This window comes from Abramis brama (assembly GCF_963993115.1).
Source record: "Abramis brama genome assembly, chromosome: 16".
Classification (NCBI taxonomy): Eukaryota; Metazoa; Chordata; class Actinopteri; order Cypriniformes; family Leuciscidae; genus Abramis; species Abramis brama.
Genome location: NC_139978.1, coordinates 12,388,337 through 12,400,215, shown reverse-complemented (window position 1 = coordinate 12,400,215; position 11,879 = coordinate 12,388,337). Strand labels below are relative to the sequence as shown.

The following is an 11,879-nucleotide window of genomic DNA, read 5'->3' as shown; positions in this document are numbered from 1 at the left end:
AAAATAAAGGCTGGGGGTGGGCACGCGAGGGTGGCACGCGGGGCGGGTCGAGTAGGTGGGATGAAACAGAAATATGATTTTAAAAGCAATTATTATGAGACTCAGTGCTAGTGCGCCACCTGCTGACGATGATAACTAAATGGAAATGTGCTTTATTCTCTGTTTAAAATACAGTGATTTAATACCTAATAAACATTTAGAATTAAGATTATAAAGGCTTCTTATAGTTATATATGCAGAATATATATATGTGTGTGTGTGTGTGTGTGTGTGTGTGTGTGTGTGTGTGTGTGTGTGTGTGTGTGTGTGTGTGTGTGTATACAAATATAATATATCTATTAAAAAATATTTATATTTTAAATAAATGCTGTTCTTTTATTCATCAAAGAATTTTAAAAAAGTCATGTTATAAGTCATCATTAATAAAAAATATTAAGCAGCACAACTGTTTAGAAACTGTTAGAACTAACGTTGATAATAAATCATCATATTAGAATAATTTGTGAAAGATCTTGTGACACTGAAGACTGGAGTAATGACTAATGAAAATTCAGCTTTGCATCACAGAAATAAATTATATTTGAATGTATATTCATTATTGGTAAAGATGCACTGTATTTTTGTTCAAATAAATGCAAACTTGGTAAGCATAAGAGACTTCAATCAAAGACATTAAAAAAATATTTTTGTCACAAACTTTTGACCGAAACATTACTATCTTAAGTATCTTATGCTTATCAAGCCTGATATATATATATAATTCATCTTCCAGAATCTGACAGTAAGTTTTGGGAGTTCATTTTTAGTCCATCTCTGCAAAATGGACTTCAGGGTAGGAGATGGACTAAAAATAAACTCCCAAAACTTATTAAAACGTATTCTGGAAGATGAATTCTTCAAATAGTGGTAGAAGAGGATGTGGTGCTGGTCCTTCAAGAGTCACTCTCAATCTGTCTGTCTACAAAGCCTATAAAAAACAGTCTTCATGTATTTTACTACACTTCAGCTTGTGACTCTTATTAAGTGGGGGTCATTTTTAGGATTCTTTTCCTGACACCTTGCACTTCTGGAGACTCCAGGTAGGTTGCAGTTCTGAAAACGGTGGCACTGGACACTAAAGGGTTCCTGATGGTTTCACACTTAATTCTTCACCTTAATTCTTCATTCATTTGCATGTGTCTTTTCTTCTCCACCTGTTTTTGTCTGACCCTGCTGACCTAATGAGTATTTCACTGTCCAATGGTCATGCCTTAACTTCAATTTCTAGTATTGCTTTAGTATTGCATTCTTCTCATGGGCATTTAATAATTTTTTACTTTTCAGTCTGAGTTAAATCTCTTTTTTGGCTTATTTTATCTGTAAAAGAAAACGTGCCTAATAATTCTGCACACCTGAAAATAAGGCGTTTTTCATTTCCAGCCTTCATGAACAATTATATATCACTTATAAATTATTTAATACAAAATTAATTGTAGTTAATGTGGTTTGGAATTGGTATAATGTACCTGTAAAAAAAATATGATCAGAAAATCAACGTGCCTAATAATTCTGCACGCACTGTATATATATTATTTTGTGTGTGTGTGTATATATTTATATATATATAGATATATATATATATATATAGGCTACACAGACAAATTTTAAGCAGCACAAATGTTTCCAACACTGATAATAACTGAGTATCAAATCATCATATTAGAATGATTTCTGAAGGATCATGTGACACTAAGACTGGAGTAAGGATGCATAAAATTCTGCTTTGCATCACAGAAATAATATAGATGAAGTAGTTTGAAGCTTAAAGTTTGATAGATAGATTAGACAGACAGATTTACAGTAGATATACAGTGTGTATTTAGCCATATATATATACATACATATATATATATATATGAATGAATTAATTCTGTTTTATTATAACATATATATGTTAGTAATTTTATTTAATTGCAATAATTTGATAATTATTTATACAAATCTAAGGTACTAAAACCTATGTTTTATATAAATTTATGTCAAGAATTAGTTGGTTATGGCATCATAAAAAGGGCTGAGTATAAAGCTTTTATCAGAGCAGCGTCGCAAATCTACCAAAATGTATTTTAAAAAAACTGCAGTTTTTAAAAGATGTATTATTATTTGTCTGTTTTGTAACATAAACATGCTTTATGTTTCATTCGGCATTCCAGATCTCATAAAATCAGTCTACTCTAAATCAATCAGTACAATCTCAAAAACACATTAAGTTAAGGTTGTTCATCTGCGTATGTGTTTTGGAAAATTACAATTGCCTTTCGCTGAAAGATAGACGTCTCTCATCATGTTCTCAAGGCTAATGATGTAATTTGTTCCGTAGGTGTGTTGACTAATGAAAGACAGCTTATGAATAACAGCAGAACCATTTACTGTAGACCAGACACTGAAAGGTATTCAGATTGGACTGTGTAAATAATTGCAATGATTCGAATTAAGCTCTTAATGAAAGTAACAAGCAACCAATGTTTTTTTTTTTTTTTTCATTATTTATTTGATCATTATCAAAATCTGTGAGTACCTTACATAGGCTACTACAATACATTGTGTGTCAATAAAAATATATTATCTTTTTTTCCCATTATTCGATAACTGTGCGATAACGATTCAACAATCTGTACAACAAAATGCAATCAGCTACTTCAGTTCCCAGAAAAATTAAAACAGAAGACAAAAGGAGTTAATGGTGGAATTCAAATGAATAGAATGAACACCGGCTTTTTTTCTTTTTTTGCACTGTGAATGACTAACTGCAAATCATGATGTTCGTTTGATCAAGACTAAAAGTCCCGTTCACACTAAGAACGATAACTATAAAGATAACGACAATGATAACTTTATTAGCGTCCACACTAGCAAACGATAGTGGTCTGTTTATACTATGCGCGCGCTGCAGTTTTGTCGTCTGTTACTTTAAATGCTCGAGCTCTTTAAAGCCGGATGGATTCTGATTGGATGTCAATGTTTTTATCATTCATCAGCTGGAAAAACAATTCAAATAGTGATTCCAACAATATCGTTTACTGTGCCGTTACCATTTTTGTCGTGACTCTGCTATTCTTTTATATATATATATATATATATATATATATAACGATTTTTATAACTAACTGTATCTTTATCGTTAAGGCCTATTAACACCAAGGACGATAACCATAAAGATGACGATATAGTTCTAAAAATCGTTCTCAGTATTAAAGAATATCAGAGTTCACAATAAAGCTATAATGATAACAGCAGAGAAACGATATCGTTGCAATCACTTTCAGAACGATTTTATCCAGCTGATAAACGATAAAAACACTGACAGCCAATCAGAATCCTGAGATCCACATCTCATTGAGGATAGCCTCAATGAGATGTTGCATCTCAAGAGGCTATCCTTTAATAAATAAATCCATCCTGCTGTAATAAGCTCGAGTATTTAAAGTGACAGAATATCTTTATCGTTATCTTTATAGTTTTCATCCTGGGTGTGAACGGGCCTTTATAGTTAACTTCATTGGTGTGAATTGCCCTCAGTTGCATTAATGTATGTTCATTTGAATATGGTTTTAGATAGCCCTATGGATTAAAATAGTTTATATAGTCAGAAACCATGTTTAATCTAGTTTGGATGGAACCCACCACTGATTTTTCACTGAGCAGGAGACTTATCCATACAAAAGAGTTTGAAACAGCACTGCCTCAACACTTTCAACCCTCTCCTAAAGCTTAAGATAATGTTGCATGCTGGGTTTGTTACACAATAAACGTGAACCAGTTTAAACATTTGGAGGCAATTGCATTAAGCGTTTACATACACTTGATAATGATTGCAAAGGCTGCGGCGGTGTTAATAATATGATGTGGTGATCAGCTAAGCCAGCAGGTAAATGACAACTGTGATGATCGTTTAAAAAAAAAAGAACCTTGATGTTTTTTTAACCATGTCTTAGATCCAGATCCTCAGGATATGTAGTGTTCATAGCAAATCTGAAACCAAAATGGAGGTAAACTTTACAAAGACATTGGGTAAGTAAGCTAAGATAACGTCAATAGTGTTGGTGGATTCATCACAAATACACACATGTGAGTGATCATACTGTGACAAACCCATCTGTGTCCAACATCTGTAAGAGTAGTTACTATGGGAAACATGGGCACCATAGTAATAAGGTGAGGAGTGCACATGCTTGGTGGATGATGTGAAGGAAGAATTTGTAAGTATATATTTGTGTGTGAAGAGGGGCAGTAGTTTTGTAAATAGTGTACAGTGACAGTACAGACAGAATGTATATTGCATTGATTAGTGGTTGAGCCTGTAGTGTCAGTGAAATAGAATCTGCCAGGAAGAATTGGTGGAAGCTCTTAAACTGGTGCCACATAGTTGCCAGGGAATGTTCCAAAAGCTTTGGTCCTTCCAGACGTACCTGACAGGAAGAGAAAATAAATGTCATTTAAGCAAGAAAACAGATGGCACAAATAACTACCGCTTAAAACATACCAAAAAAAAAGAATCTGTTGATTATGAGATGCACCGATGGTGGAAGTTACTGTAACGTCACAATTGGCCAATAGAGGGCAGTACAGGGAAAGTCTTTAAAAGATACATATTTCAGTTTTGTCACATGCTGTTTATGAGTAGAACTGTATATTCCGCTGTGTTATTATCTGCAACAATTTATATACACTACAATTCAAACATCTGGGTTCAGATTTTTTGTTGTTGAAAGAAATTAAAACTTTTATTTATCAAGGAAGCGGTAAATTAAACAAAAGTGACAGTAAAGACATTTATAGGGCCCTATTTTAATGATCTAAACGCATTGTCTAAAGCGTACGGTACAAGTTCACTTAGGGCGTGTCTGAATCCACTTTTGCTAGTTTAACGACGGGGAAAATGGTCGGCATGATCTACATGAAAACATGATCTAAAAGGGTTGTCCCTATTCTCTTAATGAGTAATGGGTGTGTTTTAGGCTTTACGTGCAATAAACCAATCAGAGTCTCATCTCCCATTCCCTTTAAATGCCAGATGCGCTGGCGCCATGGCGGATTCGCTATTTACATGGCGGAATTTGATAGTGGAAACTAAGACCGAACGAGTCTCCAGAGTGCAAACGGATCTGCTCGTGCGCAATTTTACACTGTAATCCTTTTATTTTTTATATTTTGCTAGTTTGTGTGCTGCGTGACCCTGTGTGTGTAATAAGCAGAGTGTGGTGGATTTTTAATAGATAAAATAGTAAACTGTATATCAAACTAACCATGTCTCTAACATCTAACCTTACTTCCTTTTTCAGGCCTAACATGATAACACTTTGAAACACAATGTACTAAAACGTTCTGTCCTGTGTTTTTGAATGCTGTATGTTGTGTTGCCATACCCCTTTTACTTTGGTTGTGTGAGTGTATAAATAACACATTTGGGAATTGAAACTAGACAGATGACTGAATTTGAACCTTGTGATTAACAATGAAGTAATCATTAAAACAAAGTTTGCTTTACCTAGTAACAGAAGGGTTTGCATGTGAAGAACCAATCAAATTCATATCATTTTGCCATACCTCCCTATTCTATAAAAACTGTTGTATTCGTGTTAGCTGGTGGGATTCTCAATGGAATTTGTCAGAGATCCTCCGGCCTTACTTCTTCTTGGGGGAGATTCTCTGAGAACTGCTCGAGAGATCCTCCGGCCGTGATTAAAGCATTTAAAGGACATTTGCTAAGGTCTGTTTGTCGATTGTTCCTGCGCAGGAAATAAGCTAGTTACGGGAACAGGTATTAGCACCCAGCCGACGTCGATGTGTAGACGCACTAGGGTACAGGATTAGACTCAGCTGCCGTCGATGTGTAGACGCGCTAGGGTATAGGGTTAGCACCCAGCCGACGTCGATGTGTAGACGCGCTAGGGTACAGGATTAGACTCAGCCGCCGTTGATGTGTAGACGTGCTAGAGTATAGGATTAGCACCCAGCCAACGTCGATGTGTAGACGCGCTAGAGTATAGGGTTGTACTCAGCCGACGTCGATGTGTAGACGCGCTAGAGTATAAGTATTATAGGCCCAGGTAGACTTAAGTCAGATGAGATAGGACTTAGTTAGGTTTAGGGAAAAATCTACGACAAGAGTGTACGCACGTTGTGGACCCGCCTATATAGGCGCATTACTAACACGCTCTTTAAATAAAAAAAATATTGCACCATTGACTTTAGACCAGGTTTGTGTTGGTCAATGGTGCAGTCTATTTCAGTTGCCTCAAAATAGCAACGCGCCAACAATGCGCCTGAACACACCTCGTTTTCAGACCAGAACGCCCATGGGCGCACAAATGGGTGCAAATGCATTTGCTATTTAAACAACGTGGCGCAGGACGTGAAAATGATAACTGCGTCGGGCTGAAACTAGCAAAAAACACTTGCGTCGCGCTTGACGCTGCATTGCGCCAGGTGTGTGATAGGGCCCATAATGTTACAAAAAAATTATATTTCAAATAAATGCTGTTCTTTTGAACTTTCTATTCATCAAAGAATCCTGAAAAATTGTATCACGGTTCCATGAGCATATTAAGCAGCACAACTGCTCAGCATTGATAATTATAAGAAATGCACCAAATCAGCATATTAGAATGATTTCAGAAGATCATGTGACTTTTAATCAAATAAAAGCTGCCTTAGTGAGCATAAGAGAGTCAGCAAAAACATTACAAAATCTTACTGACCCCAAACTTTTGAACGGTAGTGTTTATAATAATTCTGGACTGTAAATTCTGACACATATTTATATTTATATTCTTCATAATAAAATTCTATAATACTGTATAATATTCTATTATTGCCAATTTCAGATTAAAAAGCACCTACAATTCTCTTCTACAACACAAAAATAATATCAATAGTTTAAAATGCTAGAACTCAATTTAGGCATTGCATTGCAAAATTTATAATCAATATATATCTATCAAATATAATTGATCTATAATACAAGCTATAGTTGATATAATACAAATGTATCATGCATCCCTAGAAACTATGATTAGTCTCTTTACCTGTAAAACAGTAGCCAGAATAAGCTGTAAAGTGGAGCAGACTTTATGCTAATAGTGTAAGTAGAGTTTTCTTAAAGGACGATTACCTACAAACCAGCCGTCATCACACTTCTCTATGACCTGAACCAGGTCTCCTTCTCTCAACTCCAGCTCGTCTTTATTCTGGGGGTTATAGTTGTAAACCGCTTTATACCTGAATGCAAAGAGAAAGAGTGAATGAAAAAGAATGATATCAGTACAATATAGCTGGATTTGTGTACAGTTTTTTGCACATATTTGAAGGAACAGTTCGTCCAGAAATTAACATCCTGTCATGTTTTACTCAGCAAACTATGACTTTCTTTCACAACGTTGGTGAGTAAATAAGGAAATTGACTTAATTCTCCCTTTAATCAATCATAAAACTAATAAATGTAATATGTAACTAATGTAACTAATAAATGATATATCTATGTCTGCTTGAATTAGGTCAGAAGTAGTGAATAATGTACTCACAGTTGTTGTGAATGACCCTTGTTCACAGGAGACCGTGATGTGGAGGGAATCTTAACCTGTGCGTTGGGCTGTGGAGATTGTGTTCTGGTCCCATCCTAAAAATGATTGTTAAAATTTAGTTTTGTTTTACTATAAAATATCTGTTCTCTATTTTAATATATTCTGAAAACATATTGATTCCTGTGATAGAAAAGCTGAATTTTCAACTCTTCAGTGTCACATGATCCTTCCTTCTAATATGCTGATTTGGTGCTTAAGAAACATTTCTTAGTATTATACAGCCTATAATTGATAATGTTATGCAGCACGCACGGCGATAACGCCGAGTTAACAAACAAAGTCTTTATTCCAAGTAATAAATACGCAGGAGATATCCAGGAAACACAGACAAAAACACAAACCACATAAACTGAAATGAGAACCGACAAGGGACTGAACAAAACAGGGGGCTTACATACAAAACGACAAAACTGACAGGTGATAATTATACGTAATCATAGAAACAAACGAGGAGATAATCAATAATCAATGGAGCAGAGAAACACAAACTAAAAATAGAATAAAAAAATTCCAAACCGTGACAAAGTTTAAAAAGTTTAATGACAAAAAGAAGTAGGCTATCCAAAATCTTTTAAAGTCCCCCTGTGGTGAAAATCAAGCTTTTAATGTTGTTTAAATGTCTATGTTGTGTTTTTGATATGCTTTAAAGGTGCCATGTGTCAGAATTGAGGTAAAAATATCCAAAAAATGAGCTACACGCATCAAAAGAATGAGAAGAAATAAGGGCAATGATGTCATTAAAAAAATGACAAGTTATAGTGCTGCAGAGATATCAACCTGAATTAGCATTAGCATTACTAGCCACGGCCCGACAGGTGTCGTAATACCAGTTTCGGCCATGGGAGGCGGTATGCGGGCAACATAACCACCAGTCAAACATGCAATACACGAATAACTCGCACGGCTTGTGGGCATACTTGAACCTGATGTCAATCGTGTGGAAAGTAGCCTACTGTCCACTACTACATTCAAATAAAATCTGATAAAAAAAAGGAACAGAACCAGAGTAAACATTGGCACTGCTTTTCATCGCTGGAGACAACTAATGGACATGAAAGAAATGAGGTTCGACTCCTAACTTGCAACATTTCTTTTGGATTGGGAAGTAAGATGCTGTTAGTATTTCGTTAGAAGTTTGTTTTATATGTTTGTGTAGTTTTTTCGGGAAGTTATAACATAGAAATGTATTGAAGGCTGTTCGATAAACGTATATATAACGTACATAAATATAGTATTGTAATAGTACACATATATGTGTTTTTTATAAAGGGATATTTTGGGGATATTTTGGGGATATTAATTTAATTTTATCAATCAATAAATTTACACTAGAAACAACCTTGTTGTGTTATTTTGGTTTAATGCTGTGAAGCTGCTTTGATGCAATCTGTATTGTGAAAAGCGCTATATAAATACACTTGACTTGACTTGACTTGACATATATAGCACAATCTCTATAGCTCTTTTTTTCTTGCCAACTAACTTACGTGACCTATATTATGTTTATTAAATGGCTTTCCTGAGGTAAATCTGACATAATTGTTCTCCAACTGTGTTATTGACCTCTTCACGCTGATAAAAAACACTGATTGGTCGATATTATGTATGAGGAATACATTTTGGTAAGTTGTAGCCTACTGTATCTTTTAACAGTGTTCGTGTTTTTTTACTATTAGTAGAGATGATCGGTTCACGTGCGCTAGGGATCTGTCGTGTAACATTTACAAGCGCCAAAACGGTATTGTTTGAATTGCGTAATAAAATTGACAGAATCTGAGAGCTGAGATTTTTTTTTTATATCATAACTAACCTGCTCTGTCTGTCTAGTCTGTCGGTCTCCGTGTCCTCTTTGCTTCGCGATTTTTCTGTGCGTGAGAAAATTGATGTGTGGCGTGAGAGCGTGTGAAGTGTCAATTGCGTGAGTCTCACGGTGAATGCGAGAGAGTTGGCAGCTCTGGTTGCGTTGGCGCTAGCTTGGTCAACATCAGCGAATGCTGTCTGTCAAATTAATGTAATTCAAACTAACAATAAAAATGTAATATGAACAAAACGAATATGAACATATTCACTGGTAAAGGTGAAGGGGAGTAGCTTGAAGATGTCATATTCATACTCTAGAGTAGACCAACTCACTTTCTGGAGGTATACTGCCCCCATCTGGTATGGAATGTGCAGTATGAATGTATTTTTTTTGACACAAGGCACCTTTAAGACAAACCATGTGCAAATTCATAAGTCAACACCATTGCTATGTTCTCCTTAAAACTGCAGTGAACCAAAGACAGTCTCAAAAACGGGGTTTGAAATCGCTGGTGTTTCTGACGTCACAAACAACCTTGTAACCAATCAGGTCAAGGTGTGATCGTCAACGAGTGGATCTCTGAGCTGGTGTGAGTGAGTGAGTGGAGGCGGGGCTAATTTGCATATTCATATAATGAGGCAAAGGTGTAGAGTTACATTTAAGCTATTTTAAGGCATGAAGAATTTTTTTAAGGAAAAAACTTTAAATGTGTCATTTTGGTGATCAAAGATGAGTTTTAAGAGGTACAATTATTGACTACAGGGGGACTTTATCTTTTTGCAATCTGCAATGGAAAAATAAGCTCAAATACCCATTTAATGGCAAAGAACTTTACATAAACCCAATTTATAAATAAGATTTTTTTTCCTGTCACTGTTTGGATGTGATTGCATTTTATTCTGTCACTGGCCATAATTCTAAACCTTGAAATCAGGATTAGGCATAAAATAATGTCATAGCCTACATGTGAAAATCGGCTGAGAATTGAACAAACAGATGTGACCTGTCTCAGTGGAAGACAGGAATCATGTTTTTGTAATTAAGGGATAATACAAGAGTCCTTCACCTTACAAATTGTTGTCAAAAGCTAAAATGCTATGAAATGCACATCATATTTTGCTAAAAAGTGTGACATTCTAGAGCAAAGCAGTGAGTGAATGCTGAGAAACACTGTAAATCAACAACCAAACAAACCATTTTGTGACTATTTGCTAGATGTCTGTTCTGTGTGTGCTGAAAAAAAAAAAAACTAGGGGGCGTATCTGCTCATGATGGAGAGAAAGTGAGAGAGCGGGATATTTGTAGAAAGAGAGATGGCTGAGATATTACCAAAGAAGACAATGTCAGAGGAACATAATTGGGAAAGGAAGGGTTACGATATTAGAAAAGCTTTCCAGCGCTGGAGCGACATTAGAGAGCAGAAAGGTTGCTTGTTTCTGCTCGATACTAGAGTAACATTGGCTGTTTCTAATTATGTGTTCTCAAACTAGAACACATCATCAACCGTTGAAGTTCAATTCCAGTTCTCAAGAACAGAAATGTTTTATCAGGTTATGACGCTTGTTTGTGATGTTATGTTGTATTTGTTGTGCATTAGCTGGGACGGTCACTTGAGCAGCAAGATCGCAGCACATCTCAATTCTCACAAAGATGCGTTCTGTGTCCTTGCGTCCTCCCGAGTTCGTTCTTTCAAGGTTAACACAAGTCCGTTCTTTGCTTTCTAAGTTGGAATTGAGAAACAGCTATTGGTTATTTTGCTGTTTCACAGAACCAAGTTATGCTTTTGTTGTTGTTGAATCACAGCATATTTGCGTGAGATGTCTGATGTTAGTCGTTGCTGGTGTTGCATGGTGTGTTTGTTATTTTGGGCGCGGAGAAATGAAGGGAGGGGTTTGTTTGGGTGTCAATTTCATATATCAACAGTGTTTCTCTGAAAACGCTTACTGCACCTTTTATATTTTTTATTGGATTAATAACTTTTTTTTAGGATTTTTTGATGTAACATAAGTGTCTCTACTGACACTTTTGATCAATTTCATGCATTCTTGCTGAATAAGATATTAATTTCTTAAAAAAATTGTACTGACCCCAAATAAATGGGGTTTATTTTGAACGGTAGTGTACCAATGTATTGTACATCGGCCACATTATTTACCACAATACTAAGTATTTACTAAAAAAAACATCAGTAACACTTCACAATAAGGTTAATTAGTTAACATTAGTTAATGTATTAACTAACATGAACTAACAAAATGAGCAACACATTTGTTACTGTATTAGTTAATCTTCTTAGTTAAAAGTTAATAGTTAGTTCACAGTGCATTAACTAATGTTAACAAATACAACATTTGATTGTAATAATGTAATAGTAAATGTTGAAATTAATATTAACTTAGATTAATAAATGCTGTAGAAGTATTGTTCATTCTTAGTTCATGTTTAACAAAGGTAGT

The 11,879-nt window shown here is 35.3% G+C and overlaps 1 protein-coding gene across 5 annotated transcripts in view; it reads right to left on the bottom strand.

Annotated features, from left to right (window-relative positions):
• Window positions 1-2,518: 2,518 nt before the first annotated feature.
• Window positions 2,519-11,879, bottom strand: part of sorbs3 (sorbin and SH3 domain containing 3) — a 60,334-nt gene continuing 50,973 nt past the window's right edge. For all 5 annotated transcript variants that reach the window (XM_084086929.1, XM_084086930.1, XM_084086927.1 and 2 more), the window contains 3 exons: window positions 7,563-7,657; window positions 7,154-7,260; window positions 2,519-4,448 (listed from right to left, as the gene is read on the bottom strand). In XM_084086929.1, coding sequence (XP_083943055.1) covers window positions 4,387-4,448; window positions 7,154-7,260; window positions 7,563-7,657 — 264 coding nt within the window. In that variant the 3' untranslated portion in view covers window positions 2,519-4,386. The remainder of the gene's footprint in view (window positions 4,449-7,153; window positions 7,261-7,562; window positions 7,658-11,879) is intronic.